Below are 26432 nucleotides of genomic sequence, written 5' to 3'. Positions count from 1 at the left end.
AGCTCAGCTGGAATTCCGTCACCTCCACTAGCTTTGTTCATAGTAATGCTTCCTAAGACCCACTTGAGTTCACACTCCAGAATGTTTGGCTCTAGATGTGTGATCACACCTTTGTGTTTATCTGAGTCATTAAGATCTTTTTTTGTATAGTTGTCCTGTGTATTCTCGGAGAAGGCAATGGCACCCCACTCCAGCACTCTTGCCTGGAAAATCCCATGGACGGAGGAGCCTGGTAGGCCGCAGTCCATGGGGTCGCTAAGAGTCGGAGACAACTGAAGCGACTTAGCAGTAGCAGCCTGTGTATTCTTGCTACTTATTGTTAATATCTTCTGCTTCTGTTAGGTCCCATACTCTTTCTGTCCTTTATTGTGCCCATCTTTGCATTAAATATTCTCTTGGTATCTCTAATTTTCTTGAATCGATTTCTAGTCCTTCCCATTCTATTGTTTTCCTGTTTCTTTGCATTCTTCACTTAAGATGGTTTTCTTAGCTTTCCTTGCTATTCTTTGTAACTCTACATTCATATGGGTTTATCTTTCCTTTTCTCCTTTGCCTTTGTTTCTCTTCTTTTCTTAGCTATTTGTAAGGCCTCGTCAGACAATGGTTTTGCCTTGTTGCATTTTTTCTTGGGGGTGATTTCAGTCACTGCCTCATTTATGCTGTTGCAAACCTCTGTCCATAGGTCTTCTGGCACTCATATATCAGATCTAATCCCTTGCATCTATTTGTCACTTCTACTATATAATCATAAGGGATCTGATTTAGCTTATAACTGAATGGTCTAGTGGTTTTCCGTATTTTCTTCAGTTTAAGCCTGAATTTTGCAATATGGATCTGAGCCATGATCTGAGCCACAGTAAGCTCCTGATCTTGTTTTTGCTAACTGTATAGAGCTCCTCCACCTAGGCTGCAAAGAATATAATCAGTCTAATTTCAGTATTGACCATCTGGTGATGTCCATGTGTAGAGTCTTCTGTTGTGTTGTTGGAAGAGGGTGTTTGCTATGACCCATGCATTCTCTTGGCAGAGCTCTGTTAGCCTGTGCCCTGCTTCATTTTGTACTCCAAGACTAAACTTGCCTGTTATTCCACGTATCTCTTGACTTCCGGCTTTTGCATTCCAGTCTTCTATGATGAAAAGGACATCTTTTGTGTGTGTGTATGTGTGTTCTAGCAAGTCTTGTAGGTCATCATAGAACCGTTCAACTTCAGCTTCTTCAGCATTAGTGGTTGGGGCATAAACTTGGATTACTGTAATATTGATTGGTTTGCCTTGGAAACGAACTGAGATTTTCCTGTCATTTTTGAGAGTGCACGCAGTACTGCATTATGAACTCATTTGTTGACTGTGCAGGCTACTCCATTTCTTCTAATGGATTTTTGCCCACAGTAGTAGATATAATAGTCATCTGAATGAAATTCACCCATTTCCATCCATTTTAGTACAATGATGGCTAAATTGTCGATGTTCACTCTTGCCATCTCCTGTTGGCAAGTTGACTACTTCCAATTCACCTTGGTTCATGGACCTAACATTCCAGGTTCCTATGCACTATTGTTCTTTACTTTCACCACCAGACATATCCACCACTGGGCTTCGTTTCTGGTTTGGCTCAGCCTCTTCATTCCTTCTGGAGCTGTTCTTCTACTCTTCTCTGGTAGCATATTGGACACCTACTGACCTGGGGGGTTTATCTTTCAGTGCCATATCTTTTTGCCTTTTCATACTGTTCTTGGGGTTCTCAAGATAAGAATGCTGAAGTGATTTGCCATTCCCTCCTCCAGTGGACCACGTTTTGTCAGACCTCTCCATCAGTCTTGGGTGGTCCTACACTGTATGGCTCATAGTTTGATTAAGTTAACAAAGCTGTGATCCATGTGATCATTTTGTTTAGTTTTCTGGGATTTTGGTTTTCATTCTGTCTACCCTCTGATAGATGTGGGTAAAAGGCCTGTGCAAACTTCCTAATGGGAGGGACTTGCTGTGGAGAAAACTGGATCTTCCTCTGGTGGGCAAGGTCCTGCTCAGTAAGTCTTTAATCCAGTTTTCTGCTCATAGGTGGGGCTGTGCTCCCTGCCTGTAAGTGAAAGTGAAGTCGCTCAGTTGTGTCTGATTCTTTGCGACCCGTGGACTGTAGCCCACCAAGCTCCTCCGTCCATGGGATTCTTCAGGCAAGAATACTGGAGTGGATTGCCATTTCCTTCTCCAGGGGATCTTCTCGACCCAGGGATCGAACCCAGGTCTCCCACATTGCAGGCAGACGCTTTAACCTCTGCACCACCAGAGAAGCCCTTAAATACAAGAATACAGTCTCTCAGAAAACCTCCTATAGAGACAGAGAACTTCAGATCCAAGTACTAACATCAAAGATTTCAAAGGAGGAAAGGAAGCCAGGTTGAAAGAAGGGGGAGGAGGCGGGAGAGCGGGGGTGAAAGGGGTGGCCTTATAGACGTCTCCTGCCACCTACAGATATCCAGGCACTTTTCCCTGCCTGTAGTTTGGCCTTAATCTGTGGTAGGGGTAATGGTGGTAATGGCGACCTCCTTTAGAAGGCTTAGGCCACACGGTGCGCCTCCCAGGACTGCTGCCATCAGTGTCCCTGACCCCACGGCAGGCCTCAGTCAACCCACGTCTCCAGCAGAGACTCCTGGACACGCACAGGCAAGTCTGGATTGGTCTCTTGTGGGGTTACTGCTCCTTTCTCCTGGGTCCTGGTGCACACAAGGTTTTGTTTGTGCCCTCCAAGAGTCTGTGTTTCCCCAGTCCTGTGGAAGTTCTGTAATCAAATCCCACTGGCCTTCAAAGTCAAATTCCTTGAGGATTCTCAGTCCCTTTGCTGAACCCCAGGTTGGGAAGTCTGTTGTGGAACCTAGAACTTTTATAGCAGCACGAGAACTTCTTTGGTATAATTGTTCTCTAGTTTGTGTATTGCCTACCTGGCAGCTCTTCCCAGGTGGGGGATTAAGGTTAAGTGGTTAAGGACCTGCCTGCCAATGCAAGAGACTTAAGAGATGTGGATTCAGTCCCTGGGTTGGGAATTTTCCCTGGAGGAGGAAATGGCAACCCACTCCAGTATTCTTGCCTGAAGAATCCCATGAACAGAGAAGTCTGGAGGGCTACAGTCCATAGGGTAACAAAGAGTTGGATATGACAGAAGTGACTTAGCATGCAGTGGCAGCCTCCTCCAAAGGATTTATGCCACACACCACACCTCCTAGGACTGCTGCTGTCAGTGTCCCTGAGCCCACAGCAGGCCACTGCTGACCCATGCCTCCACAGGAGACCCTCAGTCACAGGCAGGTCTGGCTCAGTCTCTTGTGGGGATTGCTGTTCCTTTCCCTGCACCTTGATGCACACAAGGTTTGCTTTTTGCCCTCCAGGCGTCTCTGACGGGTATGAAGGTTGATTTTAAACATGATTGCACCCCTCCTGCTGTCTTGCTGCAACTTCTCCTTTGCCCTTGGATGTGGAGTATCTTTTTTTGGTGGGTTCTAACATTCTCCTGTCGATGATTGTTCAGCAGCTAGTTGTGATTTTGGTGTTCTTGGAGGAGAAGATGAGTGCACGTCCTTCTACTCCACCATCTTTTTGACTTGATTTTAAAATACCTTTTATGGTAGGTTCCAGTGTTTTTGTCGGAGAAGGCAATGGCACCCCACTCCAGTACTCTTGCCTGGAAAATCCCATGGATGGAGGAGCCTGGTGGGCTGCCATCTATGGGGTCACTAAGAGTCGGACACGACTGAGCGACTTCACTTTCACTTTTCACTTTCATGCATTGGAGAAGGAAATGACAACCCACTCCAGTGTTCTTGCCTGGAGAATCCCGGAGATGGGGGAGCCTGGTGGGCTGCCATCTATGGGGTCGCACAGAGTCAGACATGACTGAAGCGACTTAGTAGTGTTTTTGTAGATGATTGTTCAGCAGTTGTGATTTTGGTGTTTTCATGAGACGTGAAAGTGAAAGTGTTAGTCGCTCAGTCGTGCCCGACTCTTTGCAACCCTGTGGTCTGTTGCTTGCTAGACTTCTCTGTCCGTGATGTTCTCCAGGCATGAATACTGGAGTGGATAGCCATTCCCTTCTCCAGGGGATCTTTCCAACCCAGGAATCAGGCCCTGGCCTTGTACATTGCAGGCAGGATCTTTATCATCTGAGACACCAAGGAAGCCCCTTCATGAGAAGAGGTGAGCTCATGTCTTTCTACTCTGCCATCTTTTCCAGAGTCAAGGGGCTGCTTTAGTTTGGATGCTATCTGTCTCTTTCCTCAGTGCATGCTGGCAGTTATCCCTTGATATGTGGTGTGTGGGTTCAGAGGTCCTTGTGCACACATGAGGGGGCAGTCTTCGACACCTGCTCTTGGGTCTCTTGGGGGTGGCAGCTGTCTGCACACTCCTGGGACAGCAGGGGCAGGGCTTGGCACTGCTCTGGGTCTCCTGTGGGCAGATGCTGTCCACACTCCCAGAAGAGTGGTGGCAGTCCTTGGCACCTGCTGTTAGGTCTTGGAGTGGCAGTTCATAGCCACTTCTGGGGCCTAGGATGGCCGCAATGACTTGCGCCTGCCCCCAGAACTCCTGTGGGCATTGTCCTGTTGCTGAATGGTCACAGGGAACGGAGCTCTTATGGTGCTCTCAGCCCTCTTCCCATGCACCCCCTCAACAATGGCACTTGGTATCTCTCGTCAGCCCCAGCTTCTTCTGAGTACCTGCTCTGTTGCTACCGTGCAGCCTCTTCAGGCTGTCTCCATGCAGCCAACCCTGGTCCTCTCCCTGGGTCTGACCTCTGAAGCCTGTACTTTAGTGCCTAGCCCCCAGGTTCACTAACATATGAGCATCTTAGGCGGGGGAGTGCAGGGTGGCAGTGCCAACCTTCTGTTCACGTTACTCTGTTTTGCCCTACTCAAACGCTGTGCTCTATGCCTAGCCTCTGAAGCTCCGCTCCATATAGGCTGATCTCCCTGCCAGTGGGGGACTGCCCAGGGTGTGGGAAACTTGCCTCCATGGCTCCTCCCTGGGTGCAGGCTTCGTCTGTTTCTTTTTTCCTTTTGTCCTACCCAGTTACATGGAGGTTTTTTTGCCCTTTGAGAATGAGGTCTTCTGCTGGCTTTCGGTAGATGTTCTGTGTCGGTCATTCCACTAATAGATGTGTTTTTAGTGTTTTTGTTGGGGAAGGTGAGCTTCCTGTCCTACTCCTCCACCATTTTTACCCCCCCGCCAACCAGTAATTATTTTAAGTAAATGGCTGACATAATTTGAACGTACAGTGATCCTTAGGTATCTACAATGGATTGATTCCAGTACCTCCTCTGAATACCAAAATTTGCAGTTGCTGGAGTCCCTTACATTTATGGTGTAGTACAGTTAGCCGTCTGTATCTAAAAGTTCCCCATCCACTTTTATGTGGATAAGGGTTTAATTGATCAAAGTATTTCCCATTATAATGGAACAATATATGCAATAGAAGGTATAGAAATTGAAAAGAAAATGATGAAATTATCAATATTTGTAGATACCTATTAAACCTAAGAGTTAAACAAGTAATGTTTAAAAACAGCCATTGAAATTGCTGTAGTAATAGTTGTGAGAATTGTTGCATCCAAATTGTAAGCTATGTCATAAAAGAGTGATTTTCTCACTGATATAGTTAGTAACCTAAGTATAAAAAGTATGTAAATTCTCTTGGACGTAAGTTGTATAAGAAGAAGTTGGTGTTTATAGTAGAAATGTATTTTTTAATAAATACATTACATCCTCTAATGAATTTGCATCCTGATACTGTATCCTGTTAGTGATACAACCTGGATTAAGATATATAAACTGTTAATGCCCACAGCTCCCTAGAAGAAACAGAAATCCTCTTGGAGAAGGTATAATTATCCTAGGTCTGAAATTAGTCATATAGTATTTTTTTTTGCATACAGTGTTCAACTCATAAATATAACCAGATTCTCTCTCTCCCCCCCTCTCTCTCTCACTCACTCACATGGCATCAAGAGCAAGGAGCAACAGAACCAGCAGACAATAAGCAGACCAAAATGTCTTGGTTTATTGGAATTATCAAACACAGAAAGCCATCATACATATTTAGCAAGTTGAAAAACAAAAGCAAAGATAGTAAATAATAGTGGGAAGCTAGAAGCTATTAATATAAAAAAGCGACAAGGCAGATTTGAAAAATAACTGGACAGGCTTTTTTTTTTTCTTTTTAGACATGTTTTTGAATCAGAAAATAAAATACCTGAAATTCACTCAGTGTACAAGTTTAACAGATTAGACAAATGAGAAGTGAGATTAGTGAGCTGGAAAATATAGTTCAGAGAAGGCTATGAAAGTAGAAGCTTGAAGAGGAAAAAGAGAGGAAATACTGTACAGAAGGATAAGACTCATAGAAGATACAGAGAAATCTCATTTGTGTTTTACTGGAGTCCCAGAAAGAAAGGAGGAAATGTGGGCAAAAGTAGATAGGCCAATGGAACATAAGAGTGAAAAAGCAGGTATCAGAATGCCTGATTTATGACAAAAATAGTACAGAAATGTGGAATGGTTGAGATTTTCAGTAATTGGTAAATAGTTGAGTGCTCATATAAAAAACTTGAACTGTTCTTATAACAATCAACTATATTTGGATTATGGACCTAAAAGCAAAGTGCAAAAAAAACAAAACCTTTAGAGGATAATGTAAAATACCTTCTTGACCTTTAGGTAGATGGAGAAGATTTAGCAAGACACAACATTAGTACATTACACTTATATTGATAGCAAAACAAAACTGTGAATCATTAATAGACAGCCCCATGGCAAAATATTTCACCAAAGTTGAACTCAAATGATCAAAGATATTTAATATAATCATCAGAGAACTCAATACTTACTCTGGTTTTGTTTATCACAGAGGAAAAATATAAGGAATCTAAATACACAAATAGGAAATCATCTAATTAAAATTTCATAAATATAATAGTAATGCCATTTGGTATTTACAAATGATTTAGAATTACATTAATAAGCTTATAGTATATTGGACAGTTTGCAGAACATTATATATCATCCCACTTTGGTAAAAGACTAAATATTTGTGATTACATATATTGCATGAAGTTTGAACATATTTTAAATAGTTAGCTGTGTATGGTAATGGTACTCAGAATGAATCTAATCATATCTTTTTCTATTGTTTCTAAATTGAGCATGTACTGTATTATTTATGTAATTGATAACACAGAATATACCAAAAGTGGGCTTCCCTGGTAGCAGTAAAGAATCCACTTGCAATGCAGGAGACTGCCTGCAATGCAGGAGACATGGGTTCAATCCTTGGGTGGGGAAGATCCCCTGCAGAAGGAAATGGCAACCCACTCCAGTATTCTTACCTGGGAAATCCCATGGACAGAGGAGCCTGGGCGAGCTCCAGTCCATGGGGTCTTGAGAGTCAGACATGACTTAGCGACACCACCACCACCAGTGTACCAAAAATAGGGCATTATATCCATTTTTCCATTATGGGATTCAACTTTTTTTTTTACTAAAATTCTGACCAAATGAACCACTTGTTAGTGTTGGAAAATGTGTATTCATTCATGCACATACACGCCTAACTGTGCAATACGTGCAGTAGCAGCACAGAGAATGTGAAATACCATCCTTATTGTAAGAATGCAGGTTGGTATTGAGTGACTCATCCTTTCATTTTTTCATTTAAATGTGTCCTTTTTTATTTTAATTGCAAATACTACCTAAATCTGCCGTCTCTTAATACTTTGCCTGCCTCCCTTTTTCCGTTGTTTTTAGGCTGCTTAAATGTCCTTAATGTACAGATAAATATATTTTAGTTTTGATTTAGTTACAAAGAGTCTAGATATTTTCAAAGGAAAGCTGTATTATAAGTTTAAGAATGGAATTCATTTTTATAGTTTTAAGGAGTTTACATTTAAAATTTTTCTCTTAATTTCTGGACTTTTCACACGGGGAAAAAAGACCCTTTCTACACTCTGATAAATGAGTGTGTTATTTGAAAAATGATTTAAAGCATGTGGTAGTAACAGGAAAGGATTTGTTTTCTGGCTTTTTTCTCTGTCATATTAAAGATGTTACATATATGTATATTATATATGTTTTTAGTTTGGGATATTATTTGACAAACTTTAAAAATACAATATGCATATTATGTTTGTTTTACCATGGTGTCCAGGAGCTTATAGATAAATTTAGGCTCTATTGTTTATCCATGTGTTCTTACTTGTGTCTTTCAGCTTATAATGGATTTTAGATCTTTAATTATCCTTTTAATTCTTTTTGGAAGTAGGGGCAAAAAATGAATAAATATGGATTTATAAATATATATGAATACACATATACATAAATTTAATCCCACATGGTATGGTAAACATACTGTTTTAAATTTTTTTTAGCCAACAAATGGGATCTTCTTGAGCATGTTTCTGATTGTTTTGCCTTTGGAATCTATGGCTCATGGCCTCTTCCATGAACTGGGTAGCTGTTTAGGAGGAACATCTGTTGGATATGCTATTGTGATTCCCACCAACTTTTGCAGGTACAGTAACCTAGTGTAATTAGTCATAGCACCTTGACTCTTAACATTCTTCTAGTATTTGTATGAATATGAGATGATAGCTCATTTTTTCAAAGCTATAACAGTCTCAAAATATAATACTCTTGCATTTTTTTCATTTATCCCAAATGTTTAAAAACCTTTACTTTGAGTAGTAATCTTAAGGGTTCATTAAAGTTTTGTTTTTGGTAAACGTGATTAGAGTATGTTCTAGCTAAAAATCATAAAAATATAAGTAGATTTTCTTTGTAAAGTTATTCCATTTTCTTAGGAATATCTTGTTTAAGGAAATGTGAAACCACATGGTGAAGTGTAATAGAATGTACACGGGACCTGAGCATCCTAAATTCTAGTTCTGTGTTCCTTTAGGCAAATCATAACGTCTCTGAACCTCAGTGTCTTAATTTAAATTGCAGAGAGAGGAATGTCATGAAGAGGTAGTGAGAATATGAATGTAAAAATACTATCTATTTGAAAATGTAGTAAAAATACCAGGAATTCAGAGACATTCGCAATAAAATCAAATATCTCATGGCAGTTTTATTAAAATAATTTTGACTCCAATATGTGGCTAATCTGTTTCAATTTATAATCATTACTAAATTTTAGTTTTTCTTTTATAGTTTAAGTACCTTTGAAGTAGGAAAAAAAAAATACTTCCTTGCCAGTAATGAATTATGCTGACAAAGTAGGCATCATATTTTCCTTGGCAGAGGTGGGAGAAAACTGAACATAAAGTTTTTATTGGATTTTAAATATTTGACATAAAACCACAAAGTTGACTATTTGTAGTAAATATTTTCCTCCATATTAAAGATTTGATAAATAAGGTGAAGATTCTTATGAGAAGTAAAAGAAATATATTTCAAAAGATACCATAAAGTAAGATGTGACAACTCTCTAGGAAGAATATGTGAAAGTAGTAATTTGCACAGATTTTTATTGTAATTTTTGATTATGCATTGTTTACTCTTTTACCGTTTTGTGGCTGTTAAATGATAAAATATGGGACAAAATGTTTTGTTTTTTAATGAAGCTTTTGTAGAATTATTAGAATAGTATGGATAAATACACGGAGCAAATGTAGTTTTCAAAATTCCTATTTAGAAATCCAGTTTCTGGGTAGGAGTGATGCTTTTTTTTCTCCCTGAATATTCATTTGATCCTGCTAGTTTTAAGAACTGGTTTATCATCTTTACCAACGTACCATTTTACATGTATTCCAGGATCAAGCGTGTCTTCAGTTAGTGTTCAGTAGTATAAGGCAATGACCTAAATTATAATCATTGTTTTAAAATGTCATTTATTAAAAGGTAAGTTGTTCTGTCATTTGTGTACCTCAAGTTAGTAAAACTTGAACACTTTATAATGACTATTTTTCAATATGGAAATTAATTTAAAATACTGTTTCCATACTGTGTTTTTTCTCAAGAAAAAAAGTGCTTTCATTATTGTCCCCAATCCAGCGTTCTTGAAACATTTTGGGGATAAAGTTAGTACAGTCTTGCTTTTTAAAGTCTTGTTTAATATCTCATTTGGTAAGAAGATGCCAAATTCTTGGTAAAAAAATGAAGAGTAGTACAATCCACATTTGGAGATATCCTCCCAGCTTTCAGTTTTATTTATTTTTTACATGGAGGATAATTGGTTTACAATGTTGTGTTGGTATCTGCTGTACAACACCGTGAGTCAATCATCAGTATACATATATTTCTTTCCTCTAGAACCTCCCTCTGTGACAGCCTCCCATCCCACCCCTCTAGGTTGTCACAGAGCACCAGATCTTAATGATAAGAGGTATAATTTTTAGAAACTAGGCTTTAATTTTCCAAGCATAATTCTTAGCACTGTGGAAAATTTAGAAAAGATGGGTTTTTTAAAAAAAGATTATGCCATTTAGTTATTAATAACTTAGGAGTCTTAGATAAATTATTATAAATGAAAAATAGGAATGTGACATAGAATGAACACTTCATGAACACCAAAATGATGGGTTTTTTCCTCCTTTTTCAGTCCTGATGGTCAGCCAACACTTCTTCCACCAGAACATGTACAGGAGTTAAATTTGAGGTCTACTGGCATGCTCAATGCTATCCAAAGATTTTTTGCATATCATATGATTGAGACCTATGGGTGTGACTATTCTACAAGTGGACTGTCTTTTGATACTCTACATTCCAAACTGAAAGCTTTCCTTGAACTTCGGACTGTGGATGGGCCTAGGCATGATACATATGTTTTATATTACAGTGGGCACACCCATGGTACAGGAGAGTGGGCTCTTGCAGGTAAGTCCACCTCTGGCAATTTCACTATTGTGAAGATACACCTATTTGTGGAAATCTGTCCTTTACACTGAAACAATGTTTCCAAATTCTCAATTTTCCACTTTATAGTTTACCAAGTATACATATGACTGTTTTGTTTACCTTTTCTCTGGCATACTTCTTTAGCATAATTTTAGTGACCTCTAAAGGTTTCGAAAATTACGTTTTGTGTTGATTGGAAGAAAAAAAAAATCTGACTGCTTGACGTGAGACTTATAGTTTCTCTTTAAACTATTTTCAGAATTATTAAATAGTTACATTTTTCAGAAGCCGATTAACTTATTTGACTACTACTTCTAAGTCTTTAAGATTATAGATGCTGATTTCAATAGTTCTGCACATGTTCAATTGTATTTGTTAGAAAGCATACCATAATTTTAAGCAGCAGGTGATATGATGTGGTTGGAGTAGTGTTTAGGTCAGGAGACCTTAGCTCTGTCCTAATTTGCCCCAGCAATGCTGTTTGAGGCAGATAACGCTCTCCATTTCAGTTCTCTCATCTGAAAATAGAAGGGGTAATGTTTAACCTCCTTGCCAAGGGAGAAATGAGATTTAGATGTAAATTTGTTTGTTGGTCTTCCCAACTAGAGAGGAGACTCTGTAAATTGAAGGCTTTGTTTTATGAGATAACTTGCTTACTGCTGGAAGAGAGTCTGGCAAATAGTAGGAGATCCTTAAGTAGTAGATGGATAAAATCATTGAATGAATCATGACAAAACAGGTAATTTTCTTATTTTAGATTAGGAATAATTCATTTAGACTTAATGATACCCTTTTTTTTCTAAAAATTTTTTAGATGTTTTATACCATGAGCCCAATAAAATAGTCATAAAATATAAGTAGAAAAAGGTATTCACAGAAAAATATAAAGAGAAGTATTATGGAAGGACAGAGATAGAGTGCCAATACAAGAATTCCAGAAGAAAGCAAATAAACTCAAGGTTAAAGTACACATGATTTCAAACCATCATTGTCTCACTAATTTAGTGCCAGATTGGTTTACAGGGTTTTATTATAAATAGACTTTTGTAATTTTTTGGTCTAACAAATACTGAATAAGTCAATGGCTATCTAGAAGGAGTAAAGTCAAACTAATAAGGGATCGAACCCAGGTCTCCTGCATTGCAAGCAGATTGTTTACCATCTGAACCACTAGGGAAGCCCCAATACTGAGCATGTTTGAAGCATAGCTACTGTGCTTGGTACTTTATACATATTATTAAATTTAATCTTCACTTGAAATTCTTTGAGATACTGTCACCTCTATTTTTCAAAGGATGAAATGAAAGCTAAAAGTGGTTACATAACTTACCTATGGTCATACTATTCCTAAGTGCTGGAACCACGATTCAAGTCCGAATTTGTCTGACACCTAAAATCGCCCCACCCCGCCACTGTACTATGTTGCTGCCAAAGGTAAAAACCACAAAGGCACAGAAATGGCATGTTCTAGTTCAGAAGGTAACTTTTGTTAGCATGGTTCACCCATTTTTGGAATACTGTAATATGAAGGAAACTAGTCAACTTAAAACTACTTCAGCATAAGGTTATAAAATCATTTACTCAACTTGTGACTTTTTGATAACACAACATATAAAATAACTTTTAAACATTTACAGCATGCTATTTCAAATTCAGGTAAAGTATAGCATTCTGTGTACTTCAGAGCCCAAGAGAAAAAGTTTTAATCAATTCAAACTTTTTTACAGAAATATATTTCAAACCTAAAAGCAGGGATTGATTATTTGAAAACTGCTACTGAAATGCTTATAATAACTCAAATGCAAGGGGATGGGCATAATTTTGGTGGCCATGCATATATCCTTCATTATTTTTTATAAGAAAGTAACTTCATTTTTTTAAATTTCTATTTCATTCAATTACTGCATGAATTATAGTTTTTTCCTAAGCATATGATTGTAGTAAAGAGAAATAATGAATTCTACCCAGTGGCTTGACTTTTGAATAGTTAGTAAAGCATACTGTCTCTACATAAATAACAACATGTTTCATTGGAACAATAAGAAAAATGATTGATATTAGATCAGCAGTGGTGGCTATTATCTTAGACTTAACCTGGAAAATTTTTCATTATTGGTGATACTAGATGTGTGGGTTGGAGTGTCAGGTTGAAATAAGAAGGCTGAGAGGCAGTGGGGAGAACATGCTAACTGACAAGCTTATCCCAAACAAGTCCAAACAAACCATATCTGGGTATGGGCTTTGAGATCATTGCTATATCTAGACTTTTTAAAATACTGTTTCTTTTTATATGCTAAATATTAAACATACAAAGCTTAGAGAATGCTTTAGTGAAGAATAAAGCAGCCAGGGACAAATTATAGCTTCACAGTGAAATGCAGCTTTTCCATTACAAGACAAATACTTCATTTCCAAAGGTTAAATTGGTTAATACTTAAAGAATTCCACTGAAGAAAAAGAATCTAATCCATACTATTCTCTGACACTGTGCTTTCATTTGATTATCTGTGTGTATATTTTCTTTTCTCTTTTTATTGGAGTATAATTGCCTTACCGTGTTGTTAGTTTCTACTGTACAGCAAAGCAGATCAGTTCTAAGTATACCTCTATCCCTTCTCTTTTGGATTTCCTTTCCATTTAGGTTGGGCTTCCCTAGTGGCTCAGCTGGTAAAGAATCCGCCTGCAATGTAGGAGACCCAGGTTTGATCCCTGGGTTGGGAAGATCTGGAGAAGGGATACCCTTTCCAGTATTCTGACCTGGAGAATTCCATGGACTGTATAGTCTATGGGGTCACAAAGAGTCAGACACGACTGTGTGACTTTCACTTCACTTCCCATTTAGGTCACCACAGAGCACTGAGTAGAGTTTCCTCAGCATACAGTTGGTTCTCATTAGTTATCTGCTTTATGCACAGTAGTTTTGATATGTCAATCCCAGTCTCCCAGTCCATCCCACTCACCCCTATGTCCCCCCTTGGTATCCATACATTTTTTTCCTCTTTGTTTGTGTCTCTATTTCTGCTTTGCAAATAAATTTATCCTTACCATTTTCCTGGATTCCACATACATGCATTAATACATAGTTTTGTTTTTCTGACTTAATTCACTTTGTATGACAGTCTCTAGGTCTAATAACTTTAAATGCAAGCTTATGTTTACATGAAGTATTTATTACTTAATATAAACATTTTCCCCAAAGTTTGTATTTTTCTTAACTCTTAAAAATTTATCTCAAATATTTTTTAAAAGATGGCTTTGGAAATAAACTCTAGATGTTCAGTTTACTGATATTTATAGTCATTTTTTCTTAGAAAATGTAATAGACACCAAGATGAATAGCAGTAGCATAAATGTCAGTGTTCTTATGTTTTCCTTCACTGTGAATTGAGAATAATTTATGAAGATACTTTAAAGTAGGGTTATAGTTTAGGTAAATAAATGTCTAGTAGTTACCTTCTACAATATTATGCATTAAAAAATATTATAAAGATGGCATAAGTAGACCATTACAGAATTCTACTATCAGCCAAGAAGATTTGTTCCTGTATGTGTAATTTTCTCTGTGAGACACTGTATTGTAAAAGTAAAACAGTGGAGAAAGCATATGTTTACAGGACTTACCTTCCCCAAGAGGGGCAGGCTTTGCCCCATAACTCAGCAACCATGTCCTCCCCACTGGCCTGAGGCGCCTGGCCCATTTGCAGGTTAAACCGGGCACAGAGAATGGATCCTGTTTCCAATCAGTTCCTTCCCTTGGCCTGCCTGAAACGGCCCCAGATGTTGATTCTTTCTCAGAAATGTTATTGAACACCCCTGCTCTGAAGAAAATGCTTTCTATTCCAGTCTAAGTGACAAAGAACTCTAAGCTCTGCGTGCATGCTAAGTCTGAGAATTTATTAATAAATAGTTTTCTTTAAAAAAATTTTTTTTCTTAAAACCTTTAGATAGGAAGCATCAGGATTAGATTTTACTTGAGGTTAAGAGTAGGTCCAGAACTCACTGTGAGAAAAAATCTGTGTGTGCTCCTTAACCCATATCTTTACTCACAGTACTTCTTAGAATATGTAGTCTTTTTACACTTACAGGACTTCATAATGTGGAACCTAGTATCTTTGCCTCTTTGCTTGAGGGTAAAAAACAACTTGGTAATGACAAGAGAGACAAATTAAACAATCTATTTAACCTGTAAAGCAGTTTATCACAGATAAAGTCTTTAAAAACAGTCTCAATTACTTAAACAGCATCAGATAAATGTTACTGAGATAAATGTAAGTACTTTACATCTGGGCCAAAAGCCAAATTTGACATAGAACCTTTTCATAGGAGAAAGCAGAGCAAAACAAGACAAGAGAATTAGTATAAAGGGCTTTAATGCTGCTTTAAATTTCTTGCCAATATCTAAAGAGCATGTGTATAAGAATTAGTGTAGCGTGTGCTACAGAATCTTTATTGAAATAGTTGTAGAAGGCAAGTTAGACAATGTTTTATGGCAGATGGAATTTGTATAATAACCCTTATATCTATGTTGTCCTCTCCAGAGAAGTTTAATAAAAGTGGAAATAATGAAAAGTGAGCTTGATCCTTTTAAAAAGGTACCTTAGAGAGGTCTCTGTGAAGCAATACATTAGTAATACATGAAAAACAGATTTTACATTGTCACAGTCTGGTGAATAAAAGAATATTTATCATTCATAAAGGATGTGATATATACTCTGTTTTTATGGATCATATCACTGATAGAATCCAAATTCTAAAAGATTTTCTGTCTCTCTAGTATTGTCATTTTGATAGTTTAGCAAAGAAGATGGTTGCTCTTGGTAGAATACCTATTCTGGGGCTAGGTTGTTGGAGCTTATATTAGTAAATTGTAACATATTACAACTTTCTTCTAATTATAAAAATAACTGTAAAAATTTTGGAAGATACAAAAAAGTATAACAAAACCCACCTGAAATACCAATACCCAGAAGATAACTATTGCTCTTATTTTTGTAGATACACTTGTATGTCATGCTTTTTCTAATATCATAGATATTTTGTCATTAAAATTTCTTTATAAATATGATTTATGATAAAACTCTCTCATAAGGTTATAATTATTTCCATTCCCTCAGTTTCATATTGTACACTATCTGAGGTAGCAGTGGGAAGATGATCTTTATATGTAATTTTTGTCCACATCCCTGCCCTGTCTTAGGATAAATTCCTGGAATTGGAAGGATTGGATTAGTGTACCATTTGAGACAGAGGCAGAACTAGAGTGAGGTGAGAATGGCAGATGCCTAGGGCACAAAATTTAATGGAGTACTAAAAATTAAATGATCAAATTTTAATACAGTGTTATTTAAAATTTTAATGCAAAAAAAAAAAACCATACAATATGAACAAAATGTATAATGAGTAGCTGTAAGACAGCTTTCTTGGTCAGAAATATTTTTACCTTAGACATTTCTGGTATATGTTTTTTTGAATCCTTTGTTGTTTTGGGGTATAAAACGGATTTAAAAATAAACCAGTTCCAAACTCTTGTTACTAGGAGGGAGAGTCTTTTTTATGTAGTAGGTACCATATATGAGGATAAGTTAACAGTTTATCAGAGATGTAAAACAGGGGTAAGCAAACTTTTTCTGTAAGGATCAGGTATTTTTGACTTGGTAGGCCATAAAATCCCTCTTGCAACTATACTTAGCTTTTTGTAGAATAAACGCAGTCATAGACATTTATAGAAACATGAAATTTAAATTTCCTGTAATTTTTACATTACAAACTTCTCAAAAAATTTTTTTACACCATTTAAAAATGTAAAATCAGTTCTTATCTCTCAGGCCATGCAAAACTTGTGGCAGGCTAGATATGACAAGTCATAATTTGCTGCCCAATGTAGAATATTAGCTTTGCTGTATAATTTCTTTTTACCAAATTTACCTTTATTAAATAATTTTCTTATTTTATCATAGCATATCTCTTTAATGTAAAAAACAGGATGATTGGATTTTTTAGTTTTTTTGGTTTGGTTTTTACTTGAAGTTGAAAGTCTATTTTCTGTTTCTGAAAATTCTTCTGAAAAGATACTTTGAAAAGAAGGCACCCTCTTTTTTTCTTACATATTTAACTTTAAAAACTTAAAGACAGTACACTCAAGACAAGAGAGTATTGTTAGTAAGACACTTAAATTCTTGCTCTACTGAACTTTCTTTTGTTCACAGGTGGCGACATACTACGCCTTGACACACTTTTAGAATGGTGGCGAGAAAAGAATGGTTCCTTCTGTTCCCGACTTATTATCATATTAGACAGTGAGAATTCCACTCCTTGGGTGAAAGAAGTAAGAAAAATCAACGACCAGTATATTGCAGTGCAAGGAGCAGAGATGACAAAGACGATAGATATCGAAGAAGCTGACCCACCTCAGCTGGGTGACTTCACAAAAGACTGGGTAGAGTATAACTGCAACACCACTAATAACATCTGCTGGACTGAAAAGGGACGCACAGTGAAAGCAATATATGGCGTGTCAAAACGGTGGAGTGACTACACACTACACCTGCCAACAGGAAGCGATGTGGCCAAGCACTGGATGCTCTACTTTCCTCGTATTACATATCCACTAGTGCATCTGGCAAACTGGTTGTGTGGTCTGAACCTTTTTTGGATCTGCAAGACTTGTTTTAGATGCTTGAAAAGATTAAAAATGAGTTGGTTTCTTCCTGCTGTGCTGGATACAGGACAAGGCTTCAAACTCGTCAAATCTTAATTTGGAACCCAAAGTGGAATATTATTGAGAGTTTATTCTACCACTTATCACTAACTTGCCATTTTTTGTATATTGTATTTTTATTTGTAAAAAATATCTTGCTACTTCTGTAGCTGATCTTATTTTGTCTTTTCTCAAGTAATTATGGTATGTGTAAGGAGTTGGGAGTAAGCATTTTATACTAAAAGTAGTCAAAATGTTGACTTTGTCAATGCATAAGAGATGTTAAAAAATAATAACAATGCACTTTGAGGAATGTTTGCGTATGCCTCTGATTAGAAAGAAGACTTGTCCCAGCCCAGCAGTGGCCAATGAAGAATTATCAATGCCTTATTTTCTAGGCATAGAGAATGTAAACCAGACAATTTGTTTACTGTTATAAGAAAACTACCAGTTTGCTTACAGAAGATTATTTTTGTGAATAATAGGTTTGAGTTCAAAACCATTTGAAGAATTTCAGACTCACACTCAGAAAAGGGAAAAGGAAGAAGTCTGCTTAAAATGAGTATGTAAAATTTGCTTATCGTACATCACATTTAGACACTTGGCTGTGACCTGTTACCAGTATCGCAGAGAAGCCCAAAGCACTGTTTAGGTACAAACATTCTTCATATAGGTAACTGTAAGAAGCTAGAGCCTACAACTTGCTCCTCCATGCCTTGCTGGGAGCCTCTGAAAGCACTGGCAATTTTAAGAGTCTTTCTCAGGGTAACAATGTTTTCTTAATAAAAATGTTTTCAGCTACAAATTCTTCCCAAATAAACTGTCTTCCCTTTCAAAATGTAATTTTATGAAAGAAATGTAGCCATTTGTCATTGATTTAGGCTATTTTCAGTATTGAGAAATAATTTTGATCTCTGTAGAGTTAATGCTCTGTCATGAAAACAATTTTTCAGATCTCCATTAGTGGTAACACTTTTTTCTATTTGAGGTCAAAGGATTGGAAACGGTCATTTTTTTTTTTCTTGTATACCTGTAATGTATTATGTAAAAAAGTATTCATACTGGTAATTTCAGTTAAGCATAATGGTGTGGTTATAATTTTTAAAACTTCAGTGTTTTATCTAATTAAAGCAGGCATAGATCAGGCTATCTCCTAAAAGGTAATTTACCTCCTATTCCTTTCTAATAATCCTAACATTCTAAGTTTTCATCTCTGAGAAATAACATGAAAGGAATAGATTTAAATTGGAGGATACTCTAATCTTTGCTGTTTAAACGGTGTAATCTCTCACCATAAAAGCCATTTTTTCCAGCCTCAGAGAGAAGAAATAATGCCTCTACCATTTTCTACCTGTGACTTGAAAGTAGCAGTTCTAGTTAGGAAGAAGTCACTTAGCATCAGGGAACTTGTATACCACTATCTATGCAGCATTGTTATATAGTCTGATTATTTCTGTGTTTTGAGTATGATTTTCCTAATGCTATGAATAAAATTTTGTCAAAAATTAATTTTTCACATAATTTGCAAACAATAGTTATTGAAAATTTTACTATATTAAAAGGGATAGTCAAAAATATGCAAGTATTATTAGAGTTTATGGTTAGTAGGTCAGTTTGAAATTTTCTAATATTTGGTTACATATATATATCAACATCATCCAAATGAAATAGTGTAGTGTTTCACTCCTACTCAGAAATAGCGTAGGAGACAAGCCAACTGTTAAAACTATGAGCTTACAGCTACAAAAGTTTAATCAACATCAAGTAAAAACATCTTTTAAATTCCAAGCCAGTGTTGAGCAAATGAGCTTTAACTAAAGCGTATCCCTTTACTCTGAGAAAGCCAAATATAAAAGTATATCCTGTGTTGTTTATAAAGTGAAACTAAGATTTTACTAAAAATCACATTCAAAAGGTAGCAGACATTTTTACGTCACAAAGCTAATGCTTTGATATATATTTTCTATAAAGTACAACTGAAAAAGGTCTGGGCTAAAAATGGGATTTGAGCCTACTTACTCACTTTGATGAAACAAAGTAACAGTTTGGAGAAGGAATATTACAGGAAAGATAATTGCTTACTTTTACCTAAGGATTCAAAAACAGATGTGACAGTGAGACTAATTTTCTTGTGGCCTCTGTTTAGGAAGGAATTATTTAAAGTGATAGAAATTATGAAAGGGCAAAATTTTACCATGCCACTAAAAGAAATAGATAACGTGGAGATGTTTTTCAGCATACTGTTGACTTGTTTCCTTGTGTGGTACCTTGTTAAAAACCACAAAAAAAAGGTCTAAAAACATCTTTTAAAAAAAAGCTATTATTTCATTCAAAATTTTGTTTAATTTGCTGTGACTAAACTCTTCTGGGACATTTGGATTTATCTTTTTTTGTATAGCTTTCTATCTCCCTCTTCTTAATATGAAATTCTAGAGAGAAGACCTTTTTCAGGAAACAATTTTTATGAAGTGTTTTCATAAGTTATACACTTTTTAAAAGCTACGTTGCTAATTAAAATGCATTTATATTTAATGCATTGGTGGGTAGAATTTTTTTGAACTAGAATCTTCATTAAAGTCTATTTGTAGCTGTACATTTTGTTTGTAACTTTTGGCTTAAATATGTTTACTGTTTGGGGTACTGAATTTTTTATAGGTATTCTTTCACATTTAGAGCCTAATCTCTTTCAAGGCAATGTTCTACATTACCTTTCCACAGGTGATGTGTTAATATTATATATGTCATAAGAAAATGACTTAATTTTAAGCATGTGAATAAGTATATTTGATAGCAAATGCTCAAAGGAGTTAAATCTGTGAGCACTTTTTAACATCTATATTGGAAGATACTAGACTGTCATCTCTTTTCAAGCAAAGGCTTACACATCTTGATATTTCTCATACAGTTTACCCAGAAGAGTGCCTTGCTTATTATAGGAGGTATTTTAAAAATATGTTTAACTGAGTGAATGAATTTAGATTCCTAAGGAGAAATTGGAATAATCTGATTGTAAATTATTACATTTCCTTAACAGTTTTACTTTAAGTGGGTATTATTTCAAGATCCTCATTGTTAACAATTACCAAAGACAATTACAGCATCGGTGAAAGGAAAACAAATGTCACATTTGTAGTTAAAGAGCAATAAGGATCAAGATTAGCAAAGGAAAAACTTTAAGATAGGTTTGATTGAAAACATACCTGATTATCACCAAAAAGTAGCTCTTTCAAGGTTGAGTCCCTTTTCATTATGTCCTCCAGTACGATTGAATCTTTCATTGATATCCCATTAGAAACATAGATAGATTGGAGATTTATCACAAATGGAAATTATTAGAAGTCTGATGAACAAAGAAAGCATTTGCCTGTGCCTATCAGTAACTACTAGATTGTAAAATCAGGAAAAAAAAAAAAAGGGGCCTCTGAACATAAGCAGTTTCATGACAAGCTAAGAAAACTAAAATCATCTCATCTTTGGCATATCCGCAATAGTTGGAACACATAGTTATAAAGTATGAAAGAATGAAATTTAACCAGCAATTATTTTGAGCAGCTATTTTTGTTGATAAACATTTACATTTATGTTTTTTAGGAACTATTACTTAGACCAAAGCTGATTCAAAACTGAACACTGTAGGCTGATTGCAAAGCTTTTTTAATAATATGTAAAAACCCTTTTGATTGATTTAAAAATTGAATTGGCCAGTCATCTTGTGTGATGACCTCACAATATTTTTTTTTTTTTAACTATGAGCTTAATTTAGAGCAAGTGGACAAGTTTAGTAAACTTTTGTTGTTGCTGTTTGGTCTGGACCTAGAACTCTTGATCAATTTTAAATCGGTGTGTCAGGGTAAGTGAGGAACATGGCATATCTCCTTATGCAATGTTTACTCCATGTGAATTAAAAATATTTTTATATTAAAACATACCAACATACTGAGCAATATTTGGTTAATTCTTAGTGTAAATCACAAGACTTGAAAGCAGTTTTAATCTTGCACTAGGTTCTTTGGGCGCAACTTTCAATGTTAATGGTATTCCATACAGAATATTAAAAAAAAAAATCCTTTGTCATATCTTGGAAACGCAAACAACACAGTGGATTTTCTTTAAATAAATAATTTTGTTTGAATACTGATGGAATTTCAGGTGGGTACCATCTTAATGCAACTTTAAAATAGGTATTTCTAGGTTCTTTGGAATCCTAATGCATATTGATTTCTTGTTCTACACAATTAGGTATTGTGGGGTGGGGATTTTGATTTATAGTCTATTATACATCCACATGCATTCATGCCCATTCTCACCTATTTCTCTCCTCCCTAATTAGAAGAGACACTGCTACGTTTTTTTCCAAAACCTAACCTCTGGCTTCTTTTCCCCCTTTCCACGTAAAATTCATCAGTAACAATAAAACTAATTCATCAGTAACAATAAAAATGTCAATGCCTATCATCTATTGAATGTTTATTATGTTCTAGTCACTGTGCTAAGCACTTCCATATACATGATTTTATCAAATTCTCACAACCACTTTTTATGATGGGTATACTTTTATGAATAAAAGGAAGCTGAGGAAATGAACTTAAGTAACTCTCCCCAAATGACACAGCTATGGCTGGCTAAGAAACTGCGTCTCAAACTGAGCTTTAAGCCAGATTTTATACTGTGGGACTCCCACATACCAAAACAAGGTTTTACGCAGGTATAAATACCTACATGCCCTTGGAGAACTATTTGCATATTTTGTCAAGGGGGTAAACACCTGACTATAAGCACATAGGGCTTTCCTGGTGGTTCAGCAGTAAAGAACCTGCCTGCAAAGCAGGAGACATGGATTCGATCCCTGGGTCAAGAAGATCCCCTGAAGAAGGAAATGGTAACTCAAATCCAGTATTCTTGCCTAGGAAATCCCATGGACAGAGGAGGCTGGCAGGCTCCAGTCCATGGGATCACAGGAATTGGACACAACTTAGCGACTACACCATCACCACTGTAAGAATGTAAGTATAGGGAAGATAGGCAATTAGTCGATACAAAGACCTTCAGTTATTAACTATGCTAATTAATACCAACTCCATTTCTCGGCTTCTTAATTTTCCAGCAGTCTCTGATGCTGAAGCCTTTTTGGAGTTGTACTGGGCTGCTCAGACACACCTCCCCAGGGGCATCTTCTGCCAGGCTGCTAAGCTACTACTTGCTTTTCTCTGCCACCCAGTTCATACTCTTACATCCATTCTGTCTTCTGGAGGTGTGCTGAAATCTCTGGTCTGGCAATCAGTTCAGTTCAGTTGCTCAGTCGTGTCCAACTCTTTGCGTGTCCAACCCCATGAATCACAGCACGCCAGGCCTCCCTGTCCATCACCAACTCCCGGAGTTCACCCAGACTCATGTGCATCGAGTCGGTGATGCCATCCAGCCATCTCATCCTCTGTCGTCCCCTTCTCTTCCTGCCCCCAATCCCTCCCAGCATCAGGGTTTTTTTTCCAGTGAGTCAACTCTTCACATGAGGTGGCCAAAGTATTGGAGTTTGAGCTTTAGCATCAGTCCTTCCAATGAACACCCAGGACTGATCTCCTTTAGGATGGACTGGTTGGATCTCCTTGCAGTCCAAGGGACTCTCAAGAGTCTTCTCCAACACCACAGTTCAAAAGCATCGATTCTTTGGCGGCGCTCAGCTTTAGATCCCCCCTATTCCCCACATCTTGATGGTATGTGTTAGAATTGGAGCTGCCATGGACTGGGAGATTTTGCCGTTGGAGATTTTGCAGGAAAGAGGAAACCAGCCAAACTTTTGACAACACTATGGGCTTGTGAGATGGGTTTGCAAGGGCAGTAACTGCTTGCATAATCCTTCCCCCTTTCCCTGGAATTTTGTCAAGGAAGTGGCAGTGGAGGAGGGCCTTGTAAGCGAAGAGAATTCATGCAGCTTTGCCCATCACACTTAATTGCCATGGTTGGAATCGAATTTGAATGCAAACTATGTAAAATAGACATTTTCAAACACTTTTTAGTTCAAACACTAAAAAGATGAAATCACTGGCTATCTCAGCAGATGAGGCTTGGGAGTTTACGAACTGAGCTAACTGAAGGTGAACTCAATCTAATTAAACCTTTGGCTCAGCTCTGACTCAGTTCAACTTGTGGGAGATTCTGAAGGGTAAGTCCTTCACACTAACCACCTAGAATCTTTGTGACCCTATAGACTATACAGTCCATGGAATTCTCCAGGCCAGAATACTGGAGTAGGTAGCTGTTCTCTTCTCCAGGGGATCTTCCCAACCCAGGTCTCCCACATTGCAGGCGGATTCTTTACCAGCTGAGCCATAAGGGAAGCCCAAGAATACTGGAGTGGGTAGCCTATCCCTTCTCTTCAGCGAATATCTTCCTGACCTAGGAATCGAACCAGGGTCTCCTGCATTGCAGGCGGAACCTAGAATGAAAGGCATGCTATGTCTGCACAGACACCAATTACACTTTACACTGTTCTTATATACATAATACAGACCAAAAAAGGGAAGGAACTGAATCCTTTATCAAGAGTAAGCAGTCAAGACAGACTTGTAGATTACTCACACACATGAATTTTCAAGCCAAATAGATGATACTAGGACTACTAATAAATATACCAGAAAATTTTAAATCACTGGATGGTACTTGGCGGGGGGTGGGGGTCAGTCCCTAGCAGGAGGTGTCAGAATGTATAGCAGGAACCACAAAGAGGACCAATGTGGCATAGGCTAAGGAGGGCATCCACACCAGGGACTGAGAGAGATGATGGGAGATTGGTTACATCAGGATTTATCAAATATGAAAATATTTTTAAGATGATGGGAGGAGATTCTCCTGTTAAAGGAAATTGCAAACATGGAGAGAACTAGAATTGTCAAAGTTGTTGGAGAGAGGAAGTATTAGATACAGAAATTAATGTAGAGGTAATATGTGTAAGGAAATTTGTGTTTTTATATGTATAGGCCCTAGCTTTGTTTACTATGAAAGTGTGCAATTACTAGTGCCCGCATAGCAATGCACACACATAGATCCCAAATCTGAATGTTATTCTGAGTATTATTCTCCACTGAAAAGGATCCAAGGCTCTCTGGAGAAATAACTAATTACTTCTGCTGGAGCAGAAAAAGAACATGATGAGCCTGGAATATATTAGTTCCAGAGGGCTTGGACGACTTGAGCATTAGGGATTTAAGTGCTCATACTGATATATATATACATAACATAGTATATGAAGTCACTCAGTTGCGTCCGACTCTTTGCGACCCCATGGACTGTAGTCTACCAGGCTCCTCCGTCCGTCCATGGGATTTACATATACATATATATGAATATCGGAGAAGGCAATGGCACCCCACTCCAGTACTCTTGCCTGGAAAATCCCATGGACGGAGGAGCCTGGTAGGCTGCAGTCCATGGGGTCCCTAAGAGTCAGACACGACTGACTTCACTTTCACTTTTCACTTTCATGCATGGGAGAAGGAAATGGCAACCCACTCCAGTGTTCTTGCCTGGAGAATCCCAGGGACAGGGGAGCCTGGTAGGCTGCCGTCTATGGGGTCACACAGAGTCGGACACAACTGAAGTGACTTAGCATAGCATAGCATATATGAATATCTATGTGTGTGTATATATATATATACACACACACACATACATATGTATTTCATGACTAGTGAAGAGGATAATACAGTTCTATGAAAGACCTACAAAACCTTCTAGAACTAACACCCAAAAAAGATGTCCTTTTCATTATAGGGGACTGGAATGCAAAAGTAGGAAATCGAAACACCTGGAGTAACAGGCAAATTTGACCTTGGAGTACAGAATGAAGCAGGGCAATGGCTAAAAGAGTTCTGCCAAGAGAATGGTCATAGCAAACACCCTCTTCCAACAACACAATGGTCATAGCAAACACCCTCTTCCAACAACACAAGAGAAGACTCTACACATGGACATCACCAGATGGTCAACACCGAAATCAGACTGATTATATTCTTTGCAGCCAAAGATGGAGAAGCTCTATACAGTCAGCAAAAACAAGACCAGGAGTTGACTGTGGCTCAGATCATGAACTCCTTATTGCCAAATTCAGACTTAAATTGAAGAAAGTAGGGAAAACCACTAGACCATTCAGGTATGACCTAAATCAAATACTTTATGACTATACAGTGGAAGTGAGAAATAGATTTAAGGGACTAGATCTGATAGACAGAGTGCCTGATAAATTATAGATGGAGATTCGTGACATTGTACAGGAGACAGGAATCAAGACCATCCCCAAGAAAAAGAAATGCAAAGAAGCAAAATGGCTGTCTGAGGAGGTCTTACAAATAGCTGTGAAAAGACGGGAAGCAAAAGAGAAAAGGAAAGATATAGCCATTTGAATGCAGAGTTCCAAAGAATAGCAAGGAGAGATAAGAAAGTCTTCTTCAGCCATCAATGCAAAGAAATAGAGGAAAACAACAGAATAGGAAAGACTAGAGATCTCTTCAAGAAAATCAGAGATACCAAGGGAACATTTCATGCAAAGATAGGCTTGATAAAGGACAGAAATGGTATGGACCTAACAGAAGCAGAAGATATTAAGAAGAAGTGGCAAGAATACACAGAAGAACTGTACAAAAAAGATCTTCACGACCCAGATAATCATGATGGTGTGATCACTCACCTAGAGCCAGACATCCTGGAATATGAAGTCAAGTGGGCCTTAGGAAGCATCCCTACGAACAAAGCTAATGGAGGTGATGAAATTCCAGTTGAGCTGTTTCAAATCCTGAAAGATGACACTGTGAAAGTGCTGCACTCAATATGCCAGCAAATTTGGAAAACTCAGCAGTGGCCACAGGAC

General features: G+C 37.5%; 1 protein-coding gene across 13 annotated transcripts in view; it reads left to right on the top strand.

Moving 5' to 3' along the window:
- TMEM168 (transmembrane protein 168) overlaps window positions 1-19081 on the top strand; it is a 58753-nt gene extending 39672 nt beyond the window's left edge. For 8 of the 13 annotated variants that reach the window (XM_086396623.1, XM_086396627.1, XM_086396617.1 and 5 more), the window contains 3 exons: window positions 8406-8548; window positions 10580-10854; window positions 17082-19081. In XM_086396623.1, the coding sequence (XP_086252749.1) occupies window positions 8406-8548; window positions 10580-10854; window positions 17082-17629 (966 nt within the window). In that variant the 3' untranslated portion in view covers window positions 17630-19081. The remainder of the gene's footprint in view (window positions 1-8405; window positions 8549-10579; window positions 10855-17081) is intronic. The other 5 variants (XM_086396629.1, XM_086396622.1, XM_086396626.1 and 2 more) reach the window with 1 other exon arrangement.
- The last annotated feature ends 7351 nt before the right edge of the window (window positions 19082-26432 follow it).

This window comes from Bos grunniens, chromosome 4, assembly GCF_055505025.1.
Source record: "Bos grunniens cultivar Pamir isolate PY7600 chromosome 4, Bosgru_T2T1.0, whole genome shotgun sequence".
Taxonomy (NCBI): domain Eukaryota; kingdom Metazoa; phylum Chordata; class Mammalia; order Artiodactyla; family Bovidae; genus Bos; species Bos grunniens.
This window is presented reverse-complemented; position numbering and strand designations above follow the sequence as displayed.